Source organism: Canis aureus, chromosome 18, assembly GCF_053574225.1.
Source record: "Canis aureus isolate CA01 chromosome 18, VMU_Caureus_v.1.0, whole genome shotgun sequence".
NCBI lineage: Eukaryota > Metazoa > Chordata > Mammalia > Carnivora > Canidae > Canis > Canis aureus.
In genome coordinates this window covers 18,600,023-18,627,891 of record NC_135628.1, presented here as the reverse complement: position 1 = coordinate 18,627,891, position 27,869 = coordinate 18,600,023, and the positions used below count along the sequence as shown (strand labels likewise).

At 42.1% G+C, this 27,869-nt stretch overlaps 1 protein-coding gene and 1 long non-coding RNA gene across 3 annotated transcripts in view; one reads left to right on the top strand and one right to left on the bottom strand.

Annotated features, from left to right (window-relative positions):
- Positions 1-27,869, top strand: part of CHN2 (chimerin 2) — a 296,328-nt gene that overhangs the window by 180,359 nt on the left and 88,100 nt on the right. For both annotated transcript variants that reach the window (XM_077856373.1, XM_077856374.1), the window contains exons 4-6: positions 4,749-4,780; positions 8,752-8,865; positions 10,837-11,122. In XM_077856373.1, coding sequence (XP_077712499.1) covers positions 4,749-4,780; positions 8,752-8,865; positions 10,837-11,122 — 432 coding nt within the window. The remainder of the gene's footprint in view (positions 1-4,748; positions 4,781-8,751; positions 8,866-10,836; positions 11,123-27,869) is intronic.
- The window catches only part of LOC144288664 (uncharacterized), a 51,992-nt gene continuing 35,099 nt past the window's right edge, over positions 10,977-27,869 (bottom strand). Inside the window, exons 2-3 of the long non-coding RNA XR_013356618.1 lie at positions 13,548-13,618; positions 10,977-11,063 (exon numbers count right to left, since the gene is read on the bottom strand). This is a non-coding gene — a long non-coding RNA (uncharacterized LOC144288664). The remainder of the gene's footprint in view (positions 11,064-13,547; positions 13,619-27,869) is intronic.

Below are 27,869 nucleotides of genomic sequence, written 5' to 3'. Positions count from 1 at the left end.
TGAGGCAGATGTACTTTTATTATCATGTCCACTTCAAAGATGGGGAAACAGAGAAACAGAGAGATTAGTAATTTGCTTACGGATTTAGCATCAAAGCCAGACAGTCTGAGTCTATAGCCTGCCCTCTCAACCATCATGTGATCTGCCCCTATTTTATTAAAAGAAAATTCAAGACTTTAAGAACACGTGACAAACATGGACTTATTGGAGAGAGCAAATTATAAAACTGCAAGTAACTCTGTTTCATTGGAGCATAGGATGAATGTGGCGTGAGGAGACCATTTGGTGGGAAGCCATAACATTTGCACTGGGTGTAGATAAGTAAGAACATGGTGTGTGGAGGGTATAAACAGGACTAGACAGGATTAAAGCCACCAAGCCACCAACAGTAGTCACAGTACTGGCAATTATTATATTTGAGGTGTGATAAATAAATAAAAATTAAAAAAATAATAATAATAAAAAAAATGGGATCCCTGGGTGGCGCAGCGGTTTAGCGCCTGCCTTTGGCCCAGGGCGCGATCCTGGAGACCCGGGATCGAATCCCACGTCGGGCTCCTGGTGCATGGAGCCTGCTTCTCCCTCTGCCTGTGTCTCTGCCTCTCTCTCTCTCTGTGTGTGACTATCATAAATAAATAAAAATTAAAAAAAAAATAATATTTGAGGTGTGACTATAAAGTCATAAAATAGATTTTGTGTTAACACGTGTATTATGTGAGTGTGGTCCCTTTCCAACCCATCATCTTGGGAAGCCGTGTTTTATTTTCTGCTGAGTTCCCATTGCTCAGAGCATGTTGGGAATGTCTCTTCTAAAATATCTTCAGAACAAGACACAGTGCAGATTTTACTATCTTAGGGTCATGCCTCGTTTTTGTCTCAAATCTATTTCCTAGTTGAATCACTTCCCTTTTTTACTGAGTTTGGCTTTGAATAACTTCTACTTGTCTGCTGAAATAATATCCACTCCCAATTCAAGAAACAAATATTTAGTTTCCATATAGTGGTGACTCTGACTTTAGTGTACACTTAAACATTATCTATGGGCTTAATCAAATAATATATTGTGGCGCCCCCTTCAGGATTCTAGTTCAGTTGGTCTGAAGTAGGGGCCATAGTAGATTCCTAATCTATAATAAGCATTCTGAAGTTTCTGTTTTCAATGACCAGACCACACTTTGAGAAAGCCAGCTGTAAGGATATTCAAAAGAAAGCGTGATAGGTCTTTAAAAAGTTCCAAAAGAGAAATTCCAAAATATTATGATCAACACTGACATTGATGGCAAGTATTGCCCACCTTGGAAAACTATTCTCCCATAGATGATGCTTACCTAGGATAAACTCTTCAATTATGTTTTAAAAAATAATCTGCATGGGTACACCACATATAACGAATTCACCTGTGCTTCTGGAAGAGCCATTTCATGTGTTTGTTTGTTCACTGATGGTCTGCTCTGTGTTCTTCCTTAGAGAGAAACGTTCCTTTCTGAACCAGGTGGATCACCTAAGGATCCAGTATTTTAGGGTTAAGCACTATATCTACAAATTATTCAATTTTTTTTTTTGTTTTCTTAAAATGGTGGGCTCCTTTCACTTCTTGGAGTTGGAGCACTAAATCCCAAGAGCAGGCATTGCAGATCCAGTTTCTGTTAGTTATATCCACGGTGACCAGATTCACCAAGGTTATGGGCTGTTCAACTCCAGCTGTTACCCTGAGATAAGCAGTAACAGGAATGCTCCAGAACCAACCTTCTTTCATGTTGGGATATGTCACATTTTTGTCCCTTGCTGAATCCATGTGACTACCTAAATTAGCCCTATATTTTTTTTATCAAGTTCTTGATTTTAACAAATATAATCTTCAATGAGAATGTGAAGAGTTTCTGAGCTGCCTTACTTTTTATTTATCTACTGTCTTCTGTCTTGATCACTGAGGAGAATCTCGTACAATTGTCAACTGAAATTTCATGCCACATCTTCCTTAATCAATCCGCATTTCACAGGTTGGTCCAGCTTCTACCCATGGCTTCTACCCAGGGCCTCACCTGGGGACTGAGTCAGGCTTCCTCTGGGCATTACTTGGTCAAAGTGTTGAGGTTGCTAGACTGTCTAGTCAGGTCCTTTGTTCCCACAAGCCCTGACACTCAGCTGACTGAGTTTTGTCTGGATATGAGGATTCAATATTATCCACTGAAAATATGTGGATGTTCTATGATTTTTCTAAGGCCATTTAACTTAATTGAAACTCTTGACAAGTTAAAAGCTTAGTGAAGTATGGAGAGAAAGGCTATGTTTAGACCTCTGTGAGCAAAAAGTTTAGGAAAAGAATAGGTTTTTGTTTGTTGTTGTTTTTTTAAATCCCAGCCACTATCTCTCTACCTTTAACAAGGACAGCTATATTATCTTTAAGAAAGGCAGAGACAACTAAGGGATCCAAGATGGAATCAGATTGCTATCAAAACAGCCCCAATCAAGGGAAGCAGTGACCCGATGAATGACCACATCCTCTCTCTTCATTGACTCTGACTTCCACCTTTCCTCTCTTCCTAGGTAGAGTTGCCAGATTTAGGAAAAAATAAAAACTGGATGCCTAATTCAATTTTAATTTCAGACAAAAAGTAATATTTCAGTATACATTCATGCAATATTTGGGACCTATTCCATGGCTCTATTTCATGGGTAGTCCATTCCACAAAATTCAGTGCTTTTGTATGTTCTTGTGGTTTTCATAAGCAGATTTGTCCCTCAATTAGATCAAACTGTCCTCTAGGCATGAGTATTTGGTATCCTTCAAGGCACCATAAATAGTGACTTTTCTATTTGGGGCCTATGTTAGATTTCCCAAGTTAGTTTCCTCCTGCTGCAAGTGCAGAACACCCCTGAGCTCCTCTTACCTTTCTTCCCCTACATCTGTGAAGTTATTTCATGAACTGTGACAGGGCTGAGCCCAGAGCCCTGAACACAGTTAAGAGTGCCGTATATTTTTATGATTGATTAATGAACTCAAAGCAATTTGTTTTCTTCTTAGGTGTCAAATTCAACATTCATGAATTACTTCCCTGCATGCCAGGAGTTAGTAGTAGGCTCAATCTTCTATGCTGTTCATCTGGGAAGTTGGGTGAAATTACTCTTTCCTTTTGGGGAGATAAGAGGAAACAAGTGGGGAATGCACTAGGGAGCTACACCCAGATTTGCAAACGTGTCATGGTTCAGCCAAAAAGATGGAAATAGAGTTGTCCTTACATATAGGGAATCATTTCAAAGGAGTGTAATATTGACTCAAAGATTGGAGAGCTATCTTACCCATTGCATATTATTTACTTCCACTGACTTCTCTAGTTTAAATTTCTTCTATGGCATGTTGGTGTTGCAGACACATATCATAAAAGTAAGAAAGAACTTTGAAAGCTAACAGAATGATATAAATGGCAAAATATTCAACTCATTAAAAAGCCTACCAGCATGTAGAGTAATGATACACATCAGATAACAAGGTGTCTTTTACACACTTTGTGCTTCTATTAATGAAATTATTTAGATCTTCCTTTGTAAATGACACCGAGCAGATTTCAAACCTTGAAGATTAAGAGCTATGAATACCCCTTCTTGGTTCAGTGCTTTTCAAGTGTAAAATGCACAGAAGAATGAACATATATTCAGACGTGTCTAGATGATGAGTTTTATGCCAGCGACGCTTGTCCAAGGCTAACTTGTGAATATGGTCCTTGACTCTCCCTTTTTGAACCTATTCCTTTGCTCCGTGGCTCCTGACTGTGCTCTCAGATCCCCTGCATCCTTTGGAGGGTAGAGGGAAGCCAGGAAACTAACTGCCCAGTACCTTGAAATCCCACCACTGTGCCTATGAGCCCTGCTGAGAAAACTGCCCATTTGATTGTGGACAGAAATGACTACAAATGAAATGGCTGCCAGACTCCCATTCTGCTCTAGTAAATAAACATAAACTTGCTGTCATAACCCTCAATGAGAATCCTTAATTTAATATGGCTCTACTGTATTTTCAGTGTCCCTAGAGTCAAGTTAGAAGAACAAAAGCTGAGCATGAGAATTCATGTTAATTCCCTACCAACTCTAACACCATGAACACAAAAAAAGTGTTTCTATCAAATTAGATTATCATATATATGTGATAAAAATCCAATGTAATAATCTCCAAGCTCAAACTGTGATTGAAAAATATTTTCTGGGATGCTTATGATTTTTAGTCAAGTCATAAACCTTGTCCCCTGTATCTTGTACTTCTGATGTCAAGTGAATTTTGGACCATTAGCCATTTGTTTAAAAATAAGAGTATCGATTTTATCTGGAAACAGACCAAATGAAACTTTAAATCCAGATACACTTCTTATTTTTATTGTAAATACATAATGAAACAGTTGGATGAACATTGAAATAAATGCTTACATTTTACTCATTTTTTAGGATGTTGTCTTTAATGTCTTTATAAATTTCTTAATATTTTCCCTTATTTCCTTTGAAAATCCTTTTATTGATTGATTGGGTTTAGGTGGGGAATGATCCTGATGATTAGAGAAATATGATGACTCCACATCATTCTATCCAAGATAGAGGAATGCATTGGCTAACTCTGTGATTTCATGGATCTGTGACTTGGGGAATAAAAACCATAATAAAATTACTACCAGGATTAGCTATGTTCATTTGAATAGCATTTTTATCTATCCGATTTGAATTCAAATGCATTATTAATATTTTTCTTTCTCTTAATATAGGTGGAGAACAGACCAAAATATTATGGAAGAGAGTATGTATCATGCTGTTCTTTGTTTAATAATGTAATAAGTAGTCATTTTGTATGTCGTTTAAATATTAAATCTCTTCTAATATATAGTCTTCATCAAATGTCCATTGTGCAAGTGTTTAATAATAAGGACAAATGCAATCAGACCCTTTTGTATTGAATTTCATTTATAAGCCTTAGGTGCTTGGCTTCCATGAATGTGGGAGGGAAAGTATCTTCAATAGGAGCCTTGTCACTGAGCGCCTGGCAAGTATTTGAAACTTAAGGCAGTATTGTCCATGACTGAGGCTCTGTTAGTATTTGATTTCACTTTCTACCTTGATACTATATAAAGATTTAGAGTGTCAGGCTGTGAATTGCCTGGCTAAATTCCTTACTTTCACATACCTCAGTAAATACAATATGGGGAAATCACTCCATTTCCCTGCTGTCTCATAAAACCAAAATGATGATTTCTCTGGACTTGGATATATTAGCCAAATTGCCTCAATACCATAATGATTATTTCCTCCCATTTTCCTCTTAATTTCAACTCTTGGTTTGTCTTACATTCCCCAGAAGCCTACCATAAAGCAAATATGCATCCCATAGAAAGAGTCCTCAGTCTCTGTGGTGCGGGGAGCAGCTTACAAAACAAAAGCAGAACAACCTGCACTGGAGTCAGGTGCACAAATCCCTTTTTTCAACCTGGAGGACTTAGGAGCCACAGTCTCTTTGAAGTCCAGGTCTCCAGCTCTCCTGGTCAATCCAAACCGTCTTCCTCTATTCCCTCCCCATCAGAGCCTCACCTTCATTATGAATGACCCTCTGATGTGTCCCAATCCGGCAGTGACTTCCTAGTGGCCACGACTGCATTTCTGAACCTTCCTTTCCAGCCTTGGGAATTCAGCCAGCAACCCCTGGAATACCTGCTGAGGAATGTTGGCCTTTGCTTTCAGCCATCCCCACAGCCCTAGCATCTCAGTTAGTCATGGGATGCTCTTTTTTTCTTTAGTATACTGACTTGGATTTTTGCTCACAGAGAGCACAATTAATGAGAAAGAAAAGAAAAGAAGAAAGGAAAGGAAAGGAAAGGAAAGGAAAGGAAAGGAAAGGAAAGGAAAGGAAAGGAAAGGAAAGGAAAGGAAAGGAAAGGAAAGCCTACCAAATGGGACGCTTTTGTACGTGAATTCCCAAAGGAGCTCTATTGTGCATTTTCTTTGTTGCATAAAAGTTTTGTTGAGTAACCTTTAAGTTCTCATTTTTCAACTCCCAGTCCACACAAACTACATAGTGAGAAGACAGTAAAGAAACACTTTCTTAACCACAAAAAGGGACTGTTTTGTATTAGAGGGAAATTAGCTTAGAAATTTCAGATTCTGTGTTTCCTTTTTTAAAAAATAAAAGGTTTTTGGTTCCATTTGAAAAGTAATAACATGTTTCTCTTCAGGAAACGTACTTTTTTTCCCTACTAGGAATCACAAGAAATGTTGACAATGGATACCTTGAGGGGAAGAGTTTTTCTAGCCTGTACTTTTTACATTTTTACCTCTTCTGTGCCTTTTAGCTTTTGAATTTTCCCACTGTGCAAAGATTACTTTTACTCTTAAAAGATGAATAAATTAATATTGCTGATTTGAGAAAATTAGAAAATATATAGATACAGAAGGTGGAGAATATCCTCAGCTCACCATAAAAAAAAATCGTTGCTAACTTTTCCCCCTTCATCTCATCCCTTCCGATGTTTTTCTGTGCATGCTTTCTTTCTACAAAGAGGGGATCATAAGATAGATGATAGATAGATAGATAGATAGATAGATAGATAGATAGATAGATAATGGATGTTTTTAAACTCACACATAAAGGAGGTGTTGAGCCACAGGCTAGATTCACAGAACCAAAGTTTTCTTCTTTTGAACAATCGAGTTCAACTTGGTTCTTGACATGTTATGTCTGCTGCTGATTATCAGCTAAACTGTATCAAGGGAGTTAAAGCTGAGCTGCTTTCAGGTTAACTGCCTGTTTGGGATATCCTTCATCGAGAGTGGCCTGTGCTGTTCTGCTGAATGTGCCTCGTCCTGCTGTGGTCACCACCGCCCCACCCCCCGCCCTGGCCCACAGTCAGGTCGTGTCCTGGATATCCTAGCCACAAACTTCTCATGGCATCAGCTTTTGTCCTTTCTGACTCCAGTGTGGGAAACTTTTTGACACTCAATGCCCCTCCAACCCTCTACCATGTCCCTGTCATCACATGTACACACATGAGCACTCCCTCTCTCTCTCTCATGCACATTCTCAAACACACACTTGCTCTCTTTCTCTTATAAACACACTCACATACATGCTCTCCACACACACTTCCCCTGGCCCAGTGTCTGCAAGGCTCTCTCCGGTCTCTCTGCCCAGGCTGTTGTCCAACCCAACTCCTACTGCATAGGAGATGTTCCCAAGGGGTTCACAGAAATCAGTGGCCACATGCTCAGTCAAAGCCCCAAACACCTCTGCTCCAGCTCTGGGATCCTATAAATCCATCTAGGATCCCATAAATCCACCTGGGATCCATCAGTTCCAATCCTGAGTCTGAGCTCTATCTAAATTCCTCTAGGTCTCCCTCCTGCAAGAACTGGAGACACTGGTCTGTTTTGGGGCAGACAGGTTGCTTGTATGCCACATCCATCCTCACTTCAGAAAAGTGCTTGTTCCATGATCTCCACATGTTCGCTCTTGAGATTTAAAACTAAAATTTGGAAAGCAGAAAACCTCCTCCCACCCTATCACCTCATTAGACTTCTGAGAGTTGATTTTGGGACTTGAAGCCACAAGCTTTTTCTGGCCTCTCTCCCCTAAGACATAAGCTTCAGTTTATAAGGTCTACTTGTTAAGAAGGACAGAAGGGAATTAGGAAATAAATATGGCAATAGTCATCCCCCCACAAACTATTTTCATGCTACATTTATCCTCACTTAAATCTTCACATTCCTGGGGGGAAAAGGCTAAAACTTGTCTAAGCCAACTTCCTCTGCCCTCTTTTCTGGTTCTAGGAAGGTGAAATGGGGAATCTCTGTCCAGAAAAATTTCTGCTCTAGTTTATACCCCCAAAGATCTTCAAGTTTGGGTAATCCTGGGAATCGAGTATTATTCCCTGTCCCAGGAGCTTGGGGTCCCTCAGCACTGGCCTCAGCCCTCAACCCAGCTCCCCCACCTTCTTATGAAACATGTGTTAATCAAATATCCGGTAAGTGGTGGTGACTGGGAGGAAGCTGTCTTTGCTTCAAGGCAACAGAGAAAGTTTCCGAGAGTCACTGTCCACTCTGTAGGGCTCAGGCGTGTGTCTCTAGAGCAAAGCAGTCATTGGCCAAGCCTGCATTCTTCCCAGATATGTTGTGTTTTCTAGATGCATGTGTATTATTTTTTAAATTGCAGAAAAAAAATAATAAACTTTATCTTTAAAAAAGAACAATAGTTACATTAAAAAAAAAGAAAAACATATCCCTTAGCAATTGCTCTCAACATTATAAGGAATGGGAGAATGTTGATGATAGCTGGCTATTGTTTCCAGAGAATGAGCCCCTAAAATTAACAACACTCTGCACCTGAGGTAAGCACGATGCTAATCAATAGTGTTCATTAGCAATCCGGACAATGCAGTTTCTGTGTTTGAGCTGAGAGCTAAATTGGTAACCGTTCTTTTGTTACTCCTCATCCTGGCTTTTTGTTTTGACTTTAGCTTTCAGCTTGAGAGCAAAGACAGGGGCAGAAAGCCAGGTGGACTGGGCGCTCTTCATTTGGTTTGGCCTACCTACCTGAATACTTCTTACATGTTTGGGTGCATGCAGAGAAGGGTTCTAGCTGCATCTTTATGATATATGGTGTTTCCCTCCCCTCTTCATCCAAGTGGGGGACAGTCAGTTCTGGGTGGCCCCCTTTTTTAGCCTCTTTGGGGTACATACTTTGTATTGGTCTGCTGAGAACAAAGATGGCCGGTCTCTCCTCAGGTTTCACGGGATCATCTCCCGGGAACAGGCAGACGAGCTTCTCGGAGGCGTGGAGGGCGCCTACATTCTTAGAGAAAGCCAGCGCCAGCCAGGATGCTACACATTAGCTCTCAGGTGAGCTTGATCTCATCCACTGTTGCGGCTGCTTTATAGGGGACCTTACTTATTTCTCCACCCCCCCTTTTTTATTGCTGTTAAATACACGTAACATAAAATTTGCCATCTTAACCATTTTTAAGTGTGCAATTCAGTGGCATTAAGTACGTTCTCAGTGTTGTGCAACCGTCTCCATTATGCGTAGGCAGGACTTCTTCATTATCCCAACCAGAAACTCTGTACCCATTAACGAGTCACTGCCCATTCCACCCCTACTTATTTTTTTTTGCTTACAGAGTACCGGTAGCCTATTAGAGGCTTATACACTTCCCAGGCCACAGATGTTATCAGTAGGTTGGACACAAGGCTCTGTTTAGGCACATATGGTAAACTGGAGAATTATCTGGAAAGTTAGTGCTCCTGTACCCCCTTCTGCCTAAAACTGAGCCAGCTGTGGGAGCAATCCCTCTGCCTCAGTTAGTTCCCAGGAGCCCTGGTCAAAAGTCTTCACCTCACAGTGTGTATGTGTGCCTGGACTGACGTGAAGTTTTTCCATGGGTTCTCTCTCGGGGTTTAACATTGACCCAAGGGTCACATTGACTCCCAATGGTGGTCATGACGCTCCATGCCAGCAAGCCATCAGAGCAGAGTTCTCATGAGCCTTTTATCACAAAATCACAAGAACTGGAAATCACAGTGCCAGAAAAGCACTGCATTTTGTGCACTTTCCTAAACTGGATCAAATATTTGATGCCATTTGATCCTTATGGCAATCCCATAAGGCTAGAGGAAAGTATCCAAATCCAGAATCAAATTGTCTTCTAAAGTTCATTTATGAATTCTTTGGAATTGGGAAGGCTTTTCTCCATAGAAGGAATGATATCAATGGAAACACCTCCCAGGCCTGCCCACAATGACCTACATCTCAATTCTGTATCTGTAAAAGGATACTTCCCAAGTTGCACCTAGGGATGGCTTGGACACATCTTAGATGATGTCATTATAAGGAAGCACTTCAAACGTTAGTAAGCGCTCTAGGTATGCAAAGTATTTTCCTGTCCCCCAGCCCTCCAGCAGCAGTCACAGGCAGTCCCAGTGGGAAACCAAGCAGGGGCTGTGAGATATAGGACCAAGGTCAAGAGGAGGCAGCCAGTGCTAAAGCAGGAGGACCTTAGAGGTTAGATCCCTGGGATGCTGGCAATAGCAGCACCAGCAGGGAGCTTCCATCAGCTTCCTTCATCTCCCTGCTGTGGCATTAGCTAGGGTGGGAGGCATGAGTGGTCAAAGATGTAATATTAAGGGGACTCAGGGCCAGTGGTGGTGGTTCCCCTTGCAGAGGCGATTGCCAAATATAAGGGACAGGTAGAGAGCTGTGGCTGGTTTTCTTTTTTCTTTTTTTTTTAACATTTTATTTATTTATTAATAAGAGACACAGAGAGAGACAGAGACACAGACAGAGGGAGAAGCAGGCTCCATGAAGGTGCCCGATGTGGGACTCGATCCTGGGACTCCAGGATCATGCCCTGAGCCAAAGGCAGATGCTCAACTGCTGAGCCACCCAGATGTCCCAAGTGGCTGTTTTTCATCAAGGATATTTAAAAGTAAAATATGTGGAAACAAGACTCTATCCACTCACATTTACAAATGAAAGTGATAAGGATTCAACAGCATTAGTGATTTCTAGGATCCAAAGACATCCTATGACTACCTGGTGTTAAATCCCACCCCTGCCTCTTTCCAGGGGTGTAACTTCAAGCACATACCCAATCTCTTCAAATCTCAGTTTCCTTAGCCATAAAATGGGGATAATAATTCTACCTGTCTCAAAGCCTCTGTATGATAATTAAATGGGAGGGGGGAGGAATTCATGCCAAGTGCCTAGTTCAGTGTCTGACATACAGTACGCACTCAAAAAAATGTTAGCCGCTACTGTTCTTCCATGTTCTTACTTCTAACACTGTTGTGATTTCTCCTTCTCTTGGGGACCAGATTTGGAAACCAGACTTTAAACTACAGGCTCTTCTATGATGGAAAACACTTTGTGGGCGAGAAGAGGTTTGAATCGATTCACGATCTGGTCACAGATGGCTTGATAACATTGTACATAGAAACAAAGGCTTCTGAATACATTTCCAAAATGACAACAAACCCCATTTATGAACACATTGGATATGCCACTCTACTCCGAGAAAAAGTATCCAGGAGGCTGAGCAGGTCTAAAAATGAATCAAGAAAAACAAGCGTTACAAATGAAGAACACACAACAGTTGAAAAGGTAAGCTACGTGTGTGACAGAAACAGTCTCTGTTTTTAATTTATGCTGAATAACTGCTTGATTAGTATGTGTGTGATTGGCCAGAATGTTGGTAGAGACCCACCCTCACCCAGAGAAATCTAGAATTTTCTGCTAGGGGGGACCTTAGAAATCTTCTGGTTCAACTAGGCCCGGAAATGTGCATTGATTTGCCCAAACGCATACAGTCAGAGCCAGGGCTTCACAAATAATTATTTGTGGGTTTATTTGGAGTTTGAAAAACAAAAGTAAAGTTTATTAATGTTTTATGATACAAATAGTCCTTGGTTTTCATTCCATTTGAGGCTCTACTGGCTGTCTCCAGGTCCACCTAGCTATGCAAAATATGCAAATATGTGGTACTTGTGTCTGCTTCTCTTAGGACCGAGTCACCATGTGTGATGCACAGGTCAGCCCTCTCCTGAATGTGGTCGTACCTGGATAACAGCTTAACAGCTTTTACTGACAGAGATGGGAGCATTATCGGTGATGATGGCTATCTCTGGGAGGCTTAAAAGATGGGCTGTCCTTTGCCCCAAAGGAAGAGTTATCATGCCTCACCGAAGATTAGAAACTCCCAAGTGGGCAATGTTCAAGCTGCATGGGTGGTGGCAGGATGTGGGGAGGGAGATCTGATTTTCCTCTCCAGTAAGCTGCTGTTTATTTGAAAGACACCACCGCAGTTTGCTAGCAGATTTTTTGGATGTGCCCCTTTAGGAACCATCTGCTTTGCCTGGTCCTATTTTCCACTGAAAGAAAGTGACAGCCAGTCACACCGGTCAACCCCCCTGAGTCTGTACTGAGTCTAGTGTCGAAGGCAAGCTTGGACTGGGACAGATATAAGTAAGGGGAGCAGAATGGTGGGTAATGCTCCTTCTGATGATTGCTAATCCTTAATTAAACCGGAGCAGCACCCCCACACTCCCCTGTTATCCAGTGTGAGCATAAAGCAAAGGAACCTCAGGTTGATTGGCTGCCTTGGCTTTGGGACAAGGACACACCAGAAATCACTGGAATAGGGAGGAGGGCAGAGGCAGGCAGCATGGCAGCATGGTCCTGTTGGCAGAGACGGGCATGATCTTAATTGATTTGCTGATTGAATTTTAGAGCCTAGGAGAACCTTCCCCAAAATCACATCAGCTGGGCAGCTGGCCTATGAAAAAATTATTTGCCATTTTCTCTTTTATAACTCTGGTGTCTCCAAGGCACCTGTTATTCTTTTACAAATAATTGATTTGGGAAATGGTGGGTTTTCTGATTGTTTGCATTTTACCAAGAGGGAGGGAGGGGACATGAGCCCCAACTTTCAGAATCTGTTCCAGTCCAGGCAAAAGCCATTCCTTAGTCTATTTGTAAAATCTGTTCAAAAGTAATTTAGAACAGAAAATCTGGAAGCTGACCTTCCCAGCCATGACAAATCAGAAGATGAATTGTAAAATAAATCCCTGAAGCAGTGTTTATATTTCCGAGTCAGAGAGTAATGCCACCAAAAAGGCAACACACTGCAGGCTACACACTAGAACATTCCAGGAAAAGAAGTGAGGACAGAGTGTCTCTTGCATGTTTGTGATGAAAGTTTACATTTTGGGTACTGAACTGATACTTCTAGAGCCTTGTCCTTCGCCAAGAGGGAAGTTTGGTCATGAAAAATTGATATTTCTAGGTGATATTCCCACAAGGAAACCTGTGGGACAAAATATGTCCTTTGTTGTAGATCATTTTTATGTATTTATTAAAATTAAATTTGGGGGGAAATTAATAATCAGATTAATAATAACTTTAAATGAGCTTCCCAGTACACTCTTCTTAGGTAAATAAAGAAAATATTGAAAGAAGTCATCCAAACTCAGGGAAGGGTTTGATGGACAGGTGTTGGTCGCGTGGATTTTCTTGGACACTAATAATGCAACGTTTGAATTTCCTGGGGCAAACATTCGGAACTCTGGCTCTGGTCATTTGCTAGAGGTTGCTCATTTTGTTAGTAAGTTTGTTAAGTAACTGAGTACAAATCCATCTCTTTCTCTCTGACCTGTATTGACAAGTGGAATTATTAAAAGTCTCATTCTTGCCAGAAATTCTATTTCCCCTAAGGGCAGGTCAGTGGACGGTTGCTATGGAGGCAGTGACTAGAAAAGAGGTAGCAGAAACTTGAATGGATTTGCTGAGAAGTGCCCGGGGCACCTGTCTGCTTCGATAATGGCGCATCTTGAAGGTTTTAATGAGTGAAATGGGTAGGGTTTCCTAATAATTCTCAAATCCAGACAGCCTGGCATTTCATTTTCCAAAGTACTTAAACTCTGTTCACCCATTTATTTTATTGACCATCTCCAAATGAACCCAGAGGGACTGTGTCACCTGAAAATCCGAGAATATTATCAATGTTAATTGGCCTAGAGATATTACCTACCCCATCAGATCCGAAGGGTTTCCAGATTTATCTCATGTCAAGGTGGTTAGCAGTGAACTTGATTTTAATAACTATAGATGAGACAAGGAGGTGGCAGGGTGCAAGAGAGAAAACAAAGTTGTGGTGGTTAGCCAATAGCAGTCTCTTTCCTTACTGATTCATTTAATTGATTTTTAAAACATTATGATATATAAGGGCCACCATTTGGTACATTTAATTAAAATGGTCATGCCCGGTGTAATTTCTTTTATGAAATTTATTTCAGAATTGATTCCATAGATGGATTATCTACTGACCTCCAAAACCAGCACTGTAAGCAATAGAATGACAACAGGATTTACATTGGTTCAGACATTTATAGTTTACAGATTTCACACATGTGAAGTAATTTCCCATTTTATCCTCAGAGCTACTTTGCCAGGTACACAGAGCAGGAATCATTGTCCCTACTTTACTGAAAAAGTCCCAATGGCAGAGTAAGGAATCAAACCCAGATTTCTGAGCCCCAAGTTCAGAGCTTCTTATACCTACAGAGCAACGAGGCCCCATTCTGTTCTTATTGCCCTTATTGCTTTAAGCAAACACCCTTGGTTCTCCCCACACCCAGTCAAGTGATGCTAAGAATCACTCAATATTTACGTCATCTGTTTTGAAAAACCCACTACTATCACTAGCTGTAATAACTAAGCTTTCTTATGAAGGATACTTTGCTGAGTCAAATGTATGTGACAACAATGTTTTCCATGGCACATGTTTATTCAATAAATGTGACTTGCCTGTATTAAACTGCATTTACATTTTACTGGAGAAAAACCATCTGTATCCTTGATATCGTAAAAGCATAGTTTAGAATATATTATATCTTACCAGTTTATTCATTTCACTATTTTTTCTAATAGCAAAAGTTAGAAAATAGCCTGTCTGTCCATCAGTTGGGGGCTGTTTAGATGAATTAAGGCACACCCATATAAAGGAATACCATGCAGCCACAGAAAAGACTAAGAATACTCGTACGTGCTGACAGGGAAAGATTATCCAGGATTATTAAATGCCAACAACAACTTGCAATGTAGCATGCATAATCCAATTTCATTTGTGTGAACCAGAAGAAAAATGGTTTTACGTATGTTTTTTTCCTACAAAATCATAAGCTATCCCTTGAAGGATACAAGAGCTGGTATCACTGGTCGCCTGTGGGAAGGGGAAGTGGGTATCCGGGAGGTAAGGGTGGGAAGGAGATTATTCCCTGCTACTATTTCATACTCTTTCAATTTTGAACCATGATAAATGCAGCATTCTATTCCAAAAACTAAAGAATAAGAAAAAAAGAACGCATTAGATTTTAAATTCACATATGTTAGAGCAAACCCTGAGTGAAACGTCTTCTGCACTGAAGGTGTCACACACACATACGGAGAGAGGGGAGCCTCTGGATCCAGGCTGTTTTTCCCACCCCTTGGCACGGGTTCCCTTCTCCATCCTGACAGCTCCCTTTCCCCTTCATCTCTCCCTTGGATGCTTAACAGAGTCAGTGTGTAGCAGCCTATAGGGTTGAGGCCCGAAGAGGGTAAAGGACCAAAATCACCACATAAAGACTTCGATGTGACTGTCCCTGGAAATGGGTTAGCTCTTGCTTGCTTCCTCACTAGCATTGCTGCCCTGGGATCCTGCCCAGCACTCCCCAATTTTCCGTGCCCCCACCCCCACCCCACCTCTGCTTTCTGAAGCTGTGAAGACCAGCTCCCACATTCCACTCACTTTCCAATAGCAGCAAGAAAGCCCTCTTTGGTTTCTGCTTGTCTTCCTGTGAAACCAGGGGCATGAACTTTTCTCTCCATTGAAGGACTCTGGGTCTGGTTAGGACGTCCTTCTCTACAGATGAGCTGTTTCAGACAGGAATGAACTCTCTCCAACCCCAATCCACCATTTTTGTTCTTTCTGAAATAATTCTCTTCTTCACATCCAGGGGGATCCTCTCATTGTTTATTTTGCTATTTCCACCGTAAGAACCAGCTAGCCTGCCAGAGATCTTTCCCCAGCAATGATATTACATTTCCCTCCACTGCCTGGGAGCAGGAGGGGGTAGCCACACCAGGAAATGGATCTCCAGGCCCCACTGACCAACAGAAGCCCCACAAGTCAGTTAGGCTGAGACTGAATGGTTCTCTGCCCCAGTCCCACAGTGGTACCTAAGTGTTAGTGACCTTTGGTGACTTGTTCATCAGAGTGTTGCTCTTGCTTTTGCTGTTTTCATCTTGGAAACATGATTTGCTTTGTCTGCAGGACAAAGTCCAAATTCCTCAGCAGAACATTTGCCGTTCATCTGAGCCTGAGCTCCCCTAGAAGCAGAGCCTGAGACAAGGGTTTGGTACATTGGCAATTTGGGAAGGCATCCTAATGAGCAGGAAGGAGAGGCCAGGGAAATGAAACTGATAAGAAAAGAAGCTAATAGGAATGGATGTTATTGAGTTGGGGATCTTCTGAGAACCCATGTAGAATTGCTTCTTAGAGAAATTGGGGAGGGGTGTTGTTTATCTACCACCTCCTGTTCTCTATTGGCTGATGAGTGCCTGTGAGCTGTTAAGTACCTCGCATACCAGGCTATGCATGTGGAGAGCCAAGTGGGTGCCCATGGGCATCCCAGACAGTCATGTCAGGGATCTCCCAGACAGAAAGCAATAGGTACACAGTGAGGACTGGGTCTAACAGGCTACCAGAAGGCAAGTGCCACAGCAATCCCTGGTGGTGAGGGACACTCAAAATGAATGGAAGTGCCCACTACACTCAAAATGAATGGAAGTGCCCACTACCGCACAGCTCCACCTCTCCCCGCCTGTCTCCCACTGCTGGCCTCCCTCACTGGCCAGTGATCCACAGATATTCCTGTCCTCGCACTTCCCCTCCCCCACACCTGTGTCCAAAAGCCTTTCCCTTCCTGTGATAGGTCGGTTCCTGGGTTCCTGTCCATCCAGCACAGCCTCTCTGGTAAAACCTGTTGGGGCTCACCCTCCTTCACAGACTCTCAAGGAATTGCTTCCACCACAAAACAATCCCAGAGCTTTATATACTCTTCATGATAATTTAATGTGTTGCATCCTAAGTGGTTGATTAGACCAGTGGTTCTCAAAGTATGACCTTCAGGAACCAGCAGCATCAGCAACACCCAGGAGATGGATTAGAAGCACCTCTGCTCAGGGGCCCCCGCCCCCACACTGCTAGATTTGGAACCCTGGGGGTGGCACTTCTGTGTGAGCCAGCCCCCGGATGGCTCCAGTGCACACCCTGTGCCACGCACCCTCTATTTGGATGCCTCTCCTCCCCAACCAGTTGACTTGCCTGAGGCCCAGGTCACCCCAAGTCTTAACTCCCTAGCTCTAAAGCCCGGCCCATGAAGGGCTCAGCAGAGGACACACTGCCCAATGAACAGCAGATAGCTAACTTTAAAATGGAACACACTATATCTTATTCACTCTAAGGAACATGTATCTCAAATGCACCAACACATGTGGGTATCTCACACCCTGTGCCCTTCCCTCTGGTGGGCTCCTTCCTCCCTGGGCTAATTCGACTCACTGGGTGTTAGGAGAAGCCAGAGCCTGGAAGAGAAGGGTCTTGGAGACCATTTTGTGCAGCTCCTTTGTTTTACACAACAGGAAACTGAAGAACCCAACTCATTTGTCTTGGAGTATTTCAAAGACATCCAGAGGTCACGAAGGCTTGGATTAAAAAAAAAAAAAAGGCTTTAAAATAACCTGCAACTTAGGAGTTCTCTTAAAATTAAGATCTTTAAGGAACACAAGTTACACCTCCAAGACTTCTATGTGAATGACTGAAAAGTGAAAAATGAATTCAGATTATAGTTAGTCTAGAAGGTACCCCAGTAATCAGAACCCAGCAGGGAATGGAAGACCTTATCACTGGGATTTTGAAAAGAATTTGATTAACAGGGGATTTTTTTTCCAGGGACTGGTAATAGTGGGAAGCAGTTACGTCCCCAATGCTGCAGGGACCTGAGAAAGGCACTGGGGTCACTAGTGTCTGATGAGAGCTGGAGTGGGGTTTTCTGTAGGAGGGGGGCTTGCATGAGGAAGGGGCTCCAACAGAAGGCAGGGCTTACATAATAGGAGAGTTCCCACAGGATAGGAAGTTCCCCCAGGAGGAGGACTTGCATACAGTAGGGAGATTCATACCATCAATCAAGGGTATAGCTATGCAGCCCCTGAACTGCCATATTACCCAAAAGGGAGGGGGTGGGGAAGAAATAACCCAACTTCTCTCTCTTCTACCCTTTGATCTCCTGCCTATACCCCCCATTGGACAAACTCAACCAGAAGCCAGAGAGCAAAAGCCTGGGGATACAGTCTGCACAAGTCAGTCTCATGAATGAATTCACGAGGAGGGGAGTAGAATATGGCAGAGAATAATCAATGCAAGGAGTGAACACGGACCAGTTCCACTGCTCACTGTGTTAGCACTGTTCTCATTACTGTATCAAGTTCAGGTCCAGACACCATTATTGGCATTAATGCAAGATAATGAGGTAGCCCTTTTCCTGGAGAAGCTCCTGGACCATTATAGAAAGGATCTTGGTTCTGGAGGGCAGACAGACTTTGTGACATTATTAAGGACAGTTGATTCAAACATAGTAGTGCTCAAAGCCCTTCACCAAGCAGAGCTGCTGCTTTCATTTGCCAAAGACCCTGAATTGTTCATGTAGAAAGCGTCAAGGAACTGATAACGACCCGCTCATATTTACAGGGTCTGGAAAACCTGTAGATCTGCCCCCACAGGAGGTCCCTTGGAAATAATACGTGACTGATATAACCAGTCTTTTCTCAGGAGTCAAGGATAAATGGAGATGAGCATGACTTAGCTAGTAAAAGTGACAGGTACAGTAATGACTCTTCCTACCTCGCACACACAGGGTCATAAAATGGAATGGGATGTGATGCTGTAAGAATGGATTTGAACTTAGATTACATTTGCTCATGAAACCAGGTTTTACAGAGTCTTATTTTACATGAGTCCCCTAATGCTGTAGGATTTATCATGCAGTCTGAAAAACAGTTGATTTGGCTAGGTCAGTGGTCCTCAAGCTGGCTGCATCTTAGATTCACCCTGGGAGCTTTAAAAAAATACCCATGTTTGGCCTCTCCTGACTTCTTGAATCAGAGGCCTCCCACCAGTAAAGTTCAGGTATCTCTATTTTTAAGGCCCCAACGGTGATCCTAAAGTCCGCATCCCTTGGTTAGATGAAAGGTGAGATAGGAAGTAAGGGTTATCAGATATTTGCGGGAGCGCTTTCTCTTAGTGATATCTGTGCTATCTGTTCTAATGCCTCTTCTATGTCCTAATTTAGGCGATGGGATTCATCTTCTACCTTCACCTACATGTAAAAAGTCCTCTGTGAAAACATGTTTTAAGGTAGTAAAAACTCTGGTGGTTCAGAGGTTTGCTTTGCTCCTTTTTTCCTGGCTCCTTTTCCCAAATCATTGGCTAAGATTTAAATGAAAATCAACTGGAAAAAGATTAAAAGAATTTAACGAAGGGACAAGGAAAAATCAACACTTCTTCCCTGTAGGCCAGCTGGTAGTTTCTTAATGATACAGTTTATAGGATTATGATTCTCAACCTTGGCTGCCCACTGGAATTTACTGGAGAGTTTTCAAAAATACCAATTCCTGAGTCACACCCCCAGAAAGTCAGATTTAACTACTGGCATTTGGCCTGGCACCTGGAATTTAGATGCTCTAGGTGATTCTGATATGCAGCCAAAGCTGAGAGCCCTTGCTTTAGAAGAATAAGTCCGCTGGATTTATCTTTTATCAGAAAGATTCCCTTTTTGCCAGTCCCTCATTATCAATGACCTCAAGGTTAGAAATTTACAGAAACAAAAAGGAAAGTTATCCTAGTACATTCAGGATTTGTCAGAATAAGATGCGCCAAACCCTCTTTATTCATCCTCGTCCAAAATCTAGAAAACAGCTAATTCAGAGGCAGGCCTGGCTCAAGCAATTTTGTGTAAGCAGTGCCATCTAGTGACATAGAGGAGAGTTACATGCTGGTGACAATCTCGAAGGACTACACTTACCAGATGTGGGAGTAATGAGCAAGAACAAATTTTCAGCAATGAATGCAATGAATCATTCCCATTTCCTCAGATTTTATAGCACAAATCAGGTTATGCAATAGCTAGAGGGTGTCCTTTTTCTGGTTCGTGCTCATTCTCTGTGCAAGCAGGTTGGCAGGTCTACCAGCTTGGGACACTTAGATGTAGAAATGGTCCCAGTGATCTGACTCACTGGGATTCTGGTCCAGAGGTGTCCAAACTTTTTGGCTTTTTTATATACTCTTTAAAATTTCTAAGACCCCCAAAAAGCCTTTCTTTATATGACTTGTGTCTCTTTATATTTACTCTATTTAAAAGTAAAACTCAGAAAAATGTTAAATATTCTTTTAAACATAACAGTAATAGGTTCATTGTGTATTTATGTAAATAGCATATTTTTTTTTGTGAAAAATAACCCTATTTCCCAAAACAAAAACTGGTAGGAATATTGGCATTGTTACATTTTTGTAAATCTCTTTAGTGACTGGGTTTAACAGACAACCTATGGATGCTCACATTTGCTTTTGTATTCAACCTGTGATGAAATATTATTTTATTTGAAGTATAGGGAAAAACTCTGGCCTCACACAGAGCTGTGTCATTCAAAAATGGAAGAATGTGGAGGGTTTTTGGTAGCCTTTTCAAGTAAATGTGATTTAAAAAAAAAAAAAACAGACCAAAACTTAACAAATGATAGTTTCTTTTTTCCTTTTTTTTTTTTTTTAATGATAGTTTCTTAAAGGATTGTTGCGATGTCTATCAGTGAACAAGACAATTCATAAAAATAGCTTTGACCACACGGATTCTGACAGTTTCTTGAAGTCCCTCACATTTTGAGAAGTGCTGTCAGCAGAACTCTGATGGATAAAAAGCATACCTTTTAGAGAAGCTTATATTTGTATGTCTGCAGGCAGGTGTTTGAGGGGAATCAGTATGCCATTTTCATCACCTTTGACTGTGGGTGCTAAATGGTGCTGTCATCTAGGACTGCTGTCCACCTGCAGACTGGGTACTGTGATGCTTGCCCTGACTATGACCTCTGAGCTCTTCCTGTTGGCTTTCACTGAGGGTGGGCAGCAGAAATGACCCTGGGCCAGTTTGAAACCACTTTCCAGGTAATCCTGATATATTGTCCCAAAAAAGAACCCTGGATCCAGTCTTACATTCTTCCCTACAGATGTGAGAAATAGGCCCAAAGCTCGATGTGACGTGGTGATGATGAACACTGGTGGGAAGAGACACAACTTTAGGGAATCCCACTATTTTCTTTCTCTGTCCCCCCCTTTCTTACTCCTCTAGTGCTTCCCCTTCCATCATCTTTGCATCTCTCTAATCAAGATAAGCAGTCTCCCCCCGCCTCTCCTTGATGAGTAGCTCTCATCTTTGCCATCTAGAACATATGCACCCTCTTTGGGAAACTGCACCCAGAGCTGTCTCCTCTCCTACTTTCAATTTATGTGCTTCTGGTAGAGTCAACCCCAGTCCCACTCAAGACTGAGCCAAGGGGTCACATTTCTCTGGCCACTATGGTTGGTTTACGGGTGGGTATGTGGTCAAGTCAGAGCTACTGGAATCAGTAGACTATCACTGTGAATTTCAGAATGAAGGCCTATTGCCCTTTTTTTCTGCCAAGTTGGTTTCAGCAGGTGGTAGAGTCTGTGTGGCCAAAGCCTTCCCTCTGAACCCAAGAAAGTGGAGCTGGAAAGGGAGAGAAACTGAATCCTCAGAACTTGATTGGTGGCTGCCGCTAGAGCCTGCCACCCTCTGCTGGATATTTCCAGTCTGTCAGTTATGTGAGCCAATTAAATCCTGTATAGTATTTTAGCTATGGGAGTGGGAATGTTTGGGTGTCTGCTATTTTTATAGCCAGAAGAACTCAAACTCATACCACCCTGTTAGTGCCCCCCCCCCACCCTCTTTTATCCTGCACTTACTGCCCATCTTACTTGTCACCATTATTGAGAAAGCAAAAGCTCAAGTCTTCAAATTCAGGCTTATTTTAATTTTGATCAAATGATCCACACTATTCTTCTTTAACATGATGATGTTAAATCGGAAAGGGGGACATCTAGTGTTTACTGAAATGGGTAGGAATATAGTACCTGGGTTACCAGATGGACACAGGAAATAACCCAAAAACCATTTCTGGAGTGCATTTCTCCAATCTTCTTGCTCCCTGGCTCTGCCATAAGCATATCTGTAGACTTCTTAATAATTATATGCACTTAAATAAGATTAAGGCAAAATGTTAGAGTCCTAGTGAACTCTGATAAACCAGATTTTTATCTATTCATGATTTTTCCAGGATTTTTTTTTTTTTAACAAAATGGAAAGAAACAACTAACAACTCTAGCTGGAGTGTTGGATCTGGTCAAAGAGAGCCTCTGTTGAACATGAGATACCCTTGCGCCCCACTCCCGCCCCCGCCCAGGTTATCAGCAAAACAAATGGTATAAACTGGAAACCTGCAGCAAAAAGTTATCAGTAGTATTTATGAATTAAAAGCTTCATCTATAACAATCTGTGGGTTTTTTCCCCAGCTGTGGGTAAGAAGAAGGATTTTTGTTTCCTGAATAATTTCCATTGACATTAATGGAAATGAAATGGTCAAGGCTACATCTTGGGTTATTTGTTTTCATTGTCTCTGGAGCAGGTTGCAGGACTGGCATTACTCATTTCTCAATAATGAAATGTCTGGCTGGGTTTTATGATGATAATTTATAAATGTCCCAATTGGTTTTGTCTGTCCTTATACATAATCACTTTGAATTTTCCAGAAAGTTAATATTTCACTTTGTACCTAGTCTCTATTTATGAAGCTAATGAAGCCCAACCATCAGAAGAGTAAGTTAAAGTTTACGAATGCAGCTTTTACAGTTCTCATGTGACTTGGTGGCTTTAAAAAAAAAAAAAAAAAAAGATTAAGAAGCCACTTCACTGTCACTTGCAACAAATCCTTTGTTAACACTCAAATTGAGAGTCAGAAATATGACACATAATTATGAGCTATGCGTGTCCCAATGTGCCTTTAACAGAGTCAGGGTAGTTACATTGTATTGCAGTGTATATAAATGACATGTAACACAAATCAGGAGATAAGTGATTTCTATTATTTTTAACCCTGAATGATTTTAGGAAAGTTGGAAAAACAACATTAGAGAAACAGCATTAGAACATTAGAAAAACAACCACAACAACAATGCCAGCTCTACATTTATCAAGCATGGCTTAGTTTTTAATCCATTATAAACCAATATTGTTTCACTCAGCTTCTTAACAATCTTTTAGTCTTGGGCTCCTACTCTTTTCAGCAAGAATCAAGAAAACTGAGGGTTGGAGAGAGCCAGCGATTGGGCCAGGGTCAGAAAAGTAGTAACTTGCAAGTCATATAACTAGTAACTAGTCACTACAACATGGCTTGTTTGGCTGCAAAACTTCTGTCCTTTCTCCTCTACCACACTGAAAAGGAAACTGATATGCTTTATGCCTAATTTTAAAGCTTCTAAACAGAATTATACTAGGAATTATTTCCCTCCTCAAATATAAGTTCTCCATTCTCTCTGTGGATGATTCTTTTTTTTTTTTTTTTTTTTTTTTTTTTTTAAGATTTTATGTATTGGGATCCCTGGGTGGCGCAGCGGTTTAGCGCCTGCCTTTGGCCCAGGGCGCGATCCTGGAGAGCCGGGATCGAATCCCACGTCGGGATCCCGGTGCATGGAGCCTGCTTCTCCCTCTGCCTGTGTCTCTGCCTCTCTCTCTCTCTCTGTGACTATCATAAATAAATAAAAATTAAAAAAAAGATTTTATGTATTTATTCATGAGAGAGGTAGAGACATAGGCAGAAGAAGAAGGAGGCTCCCTGCAGGGAGCCCAATGTGGGACTCGATCCCAGGACCCCAGGATCACACCCTGAGCCAAAGGCAGACGCTCAACCTCTGAGTCACCCAGTTGCCCCTCTGTGGATGATCCTAATCGTCTTCTGCTCTTGACTAACTTGTTCATATGAAGAAATATGTGTGGCTGAGGGAGTTCCTTAAGAAGACAAGTGCTCATTACAGAGAAGCATGCCTATCTGTGTGATTTCTGAAAGAAATTCCCTGTGTGCATCTTTAGCCTAGAGCTTATGTGAGTTTAAAAGGATTTGGCAATATTGAAAAGCTCTATATACCTTCACTAAATCCCAAAGTGACAACTATGATATGTATGTTTTCAGCTACAAGCATCTCACTTCTAATTGTGATGGGAGAAATCAAGGTGAGAAAACTGAAATCACGGTTATCCTCATGATTGTCAAGAAGTAATGTGAGACCCAGGTTCTACTCATGGTAGCTTTGAAACACCAGCCGAACCCTGGGGTTGTAGGAGGATATACATAGAGTTTGTAATGAACTGGGTTTGTCTTCCCCCGGTGAGTTAAATGTAGAAATCAACTGGGTCACAAGGAGAGGAAGAAACCGGAGAATTCACTGAGTGTCTGCTAAGCACCAGGGCTATAGGGGTGCTTTCCGTTGGTTCTGTTTAGTCCTCACAACAGCTCTGAGAGGGAAGAATTGGGGTGGCTGGAGTAACTTATTCGTGACCACTCAGTTGGTGAGCCAGGACCCAAACCCTGGGGGGTCCTCTCTTGAAAGCCTCTTCGAGAGCTCCTGGCTATCTGAGAGTGAATTTCTCGGGGTGGCCTTTTATGACCATGTCCCCTCACCCTAGCACCCTGCATGCACGTGTACACATCTTGCCCTCATCTACTTCCTCCCCCAAGCTGTGTCCAAGAGCCCAGCACTGCTGACCTATGATCACTTTCTGAGCAAATGAGCTGCTTTCACACCCTTCAGCCTTCACCCAACACCCTCCCCCCCTTCTCCTGTGTGCATCCTCTCCTCTCACCCAGCTCCCTGCCTTGACTTAGGGAATGCTACCTATCTTTCCAGACCAAACTCAGGCATTTCCGGACCTGCAAAGTCTTCCTCAACTCCACCCAAGCCTTCCTGGACATGCCTTCCTTTGGCTGCCTCTCTGTGGCTTAGATAGGACTCTGATTGCACTGCACTAGAGGGGTCGTTCAGTCAGTCACTTATTATTAAACTATTAATAAATACTAATGACAACTAAGTATTCATTGGGCATTTAATCTGTCCAAGCACTGTTCTTCTCATAGCTGGCCAGTCATACTTACAAGGACTAGCTCAGGATGGACCCATGTCACAGGCACAGAAAGTGAGGCCCTGGGTCTCTGCTAGCACAATTAGGAAAGAGGCGTGTTCTCCTGAAGAGGGTCATTTGAGCAGTTCAAGCCTGGGTCTATGAGCCAATATTTCCCTTCCTTTTTGTTTTAGTGCTAGTTTGGGTAGAGTTCCTGTTTCCTGCAGCCAAAATAGCTCTAATGGAGTCCCAAAAGAAGGCAGGCCCGTGTCTGGGAGAGAAGGACCTTCTAGAACAGGGAGGAGTATGGTTTGGCAGACAAGAGGGTCAGGTAGGGGAGAGGAGGCTGATGAGTTGGATGAGCTTAAGAAGGGACACGAAGGCAGGCTGAGAAGTGGGGACTTTATGCCTAAAAGCTTGAGGAGCTGCCAGAGATTAAGTTGTGAAAAAATGACTTGATGTTGGTCAACATGGCAGATGGTTTGGAGGGGAGAGAGATCAGGGCAGCATAGGAGGCAGATGTGGGAACACTGGCACATCTACAGCTTCAGGTTCAACAGCCAACGGCTTTTGGCAGTAGCTGTCAGCAAGTTTTTAAAAGCCAACCTTTTCTATTTTTAAATGGCGGCACTTTGACCAAAGCTCATGATCATCCTACTCTTCTGATTTCAGAAAGCCCAGGTGTGGTAAATGGTTTCTCACAAGTTTCTCTAGGTTTGGGATGCTAGGAGAGAACTAGAAACCCATTACCACACTTTTGCACGTAGATTGGGCCCCACAAAGCTGCATTGGCCCAAAGAGCTTATCTGTTGAAGATGTGACCCTCTATTCTCAAAGCCCTCTGCCCATGGCTCTTCAACATACACTCCAAATAAGTGTTTGTTAAACGAATGAATGTGTTTGTATTCATCCCTCATCCCACTGTCCAGTAGCAAAGAAAGAAATAAAACGTGTGCCTTTCTTTAAATACTGTGGACTTTAAAAATAACCAATATTGAATTTGATAATAAAATAAAAATACTCATTAACCTGGACTTCACAAATCCTGACCTTTAATACCTACAGAAAATTTACCAACTAATTAAATAGTTTACAGGATATTAAAATGGAAATGGTTATTACTTAAGAGAGCAAAGGTTTTCTTCCGACTCCATGAGACTGTACAGCTAGAAATGAGGATAAAAAGAGGTCAGCAGTGTTCAGGCTGCTAATCACATTTTCTCTAATCCAGTGCTTCTCGGATTTTAGTCTACATGAGAATCCCCTGGAAAGTTTGTTAATACACAGATTTCCAGGCCCCATCTCCATTTGTACAGATTCCAGGCGCCACCTCCATTCGTACAGATACAATAAGTCTGAGCTGGGGCCAAGCTTCCCAGGAGATGAGGGACGACACCTTGAAGCCACTAGTCTAAACAGTACAAGAGGACTGTTATTAACTAGATAAATAACTAGATTAATCAATGATAGTTGATTAATAACACATATAATTATTATACATTTATAATTATTATATATAATTAATTATCATGTTGCCCTAGTCCCAGAGTGCATTATATATTGTATAATGTATTATTATATATCAATATATTTATATTATATATAATATATACTTGTTGAATATTATCTGTATAATATAGTGTGTGTGTGTGTGTGTGTGTGTGTTCCCAGCATTCTTTATTCCTCCCCTTCTAGAACATAAGCAGGTATTCTCCATTGCTTTCGTGTGACTTATTTTCTTCTGTTACGAGACTTTCTTTGGTGGCCTCTGAAGGGCATTTCCCGGTAGAGGAGGTGCAGCACAATGGTCAGAGCATGGGCTCCAGACCCGTGACTGGCCGTACAGCCCTTGGCAAGTCACTTCAACTCCCTGTGTCCTCAGGGGAGAAGGATTACAGCACTAGCCTCGTGTTTCTCCCTTCATGGTGACCTTTGAACACCCCATGCACGTTCCAGCCACTGCGGCACTGCCTACCATGAGCCCCTCCGCCAGCAGCACTCTCCCCATCCTGAACCCCACCTGCAGCTCCTGCCATCCCTGGGATCTGCATCCCAGTCTTCCTTCTCGCCTCTGACACTGCGTGGTGCTGGCCCAGAACAAGCCCTTAACCAACAGAGGGCCTGCCCCACCCTCCTTGGCATTCTCCCCAGGCCCCTCTCCTTCCTTGCACGCCCATCAGCATCCTACCCATATCCTCTAAGGAGCCCCAGCTATATTCTGCTGTGAGTTGTTTTGGGCAGGTCTCCCCTGATCTGTCAGGAGAGTTAAAAGGGCCACACCATAATCATTTCTGCCACCTCATAAGACCTACTGCAGCCAACAGACTTTTGTACTTGCTGGACACTTAGTGTTGAGGTGAAGGAAGAGAAGGAAGGAAGGAGGAAGGCTGGAGGAGAGAATTTTCCCACACTGATCACTGTTCGTGTAATGTTTTTACTGTAACTTTTGAAACTAGAGGAAAATCTATTAGGTAGTAAGCCTAGAAAGGATTTAGGTTGAACCATATGAAACTGTTGATGTTTGATCTTTTTTTTTTTCCTACAAATAAGGCAGTTTCATGGGGCTCGAACCAATACCTATTTTTTTAAAAAAGATTTTATTTATTTGAGAACAAGAGAGAACGAGAAGGGGATTGGAGCAGAGGGCGAGGGGCAAGCAGGCTGTGCTGAGCCTGGAGCCCGATGTGGGGCTCGATCCTATGACCCTGAGATGACCTGAGGTGAAATCAAGAGTCAGATGCTCAACCAACTGAGGCACTCAGGTGCCCCCAAACTGATATCTATTTAATAGAAGTACTTTGATCGTAGTAAGTATAAAAAGTTATACTTGCTCAGCATATACTCAACACACAGAATATTCATCAATAAGTCTACAACAAGAACAGTGATGAACTGAAATCCTGGGTTCTGAAGGGCCAGACGGGATGATTTATTAGAGTAATAGAAATCAGTTGGCACTAGGTGGCACATCTTTTAAAATTTTTTAGGAACTGGTAACTGTTACACCATTCTCTGTGTGTGTCTGTGTGTGTATGTGCAGGTGTAAAACATCTGTAGAAAACCCAAAACCCCCT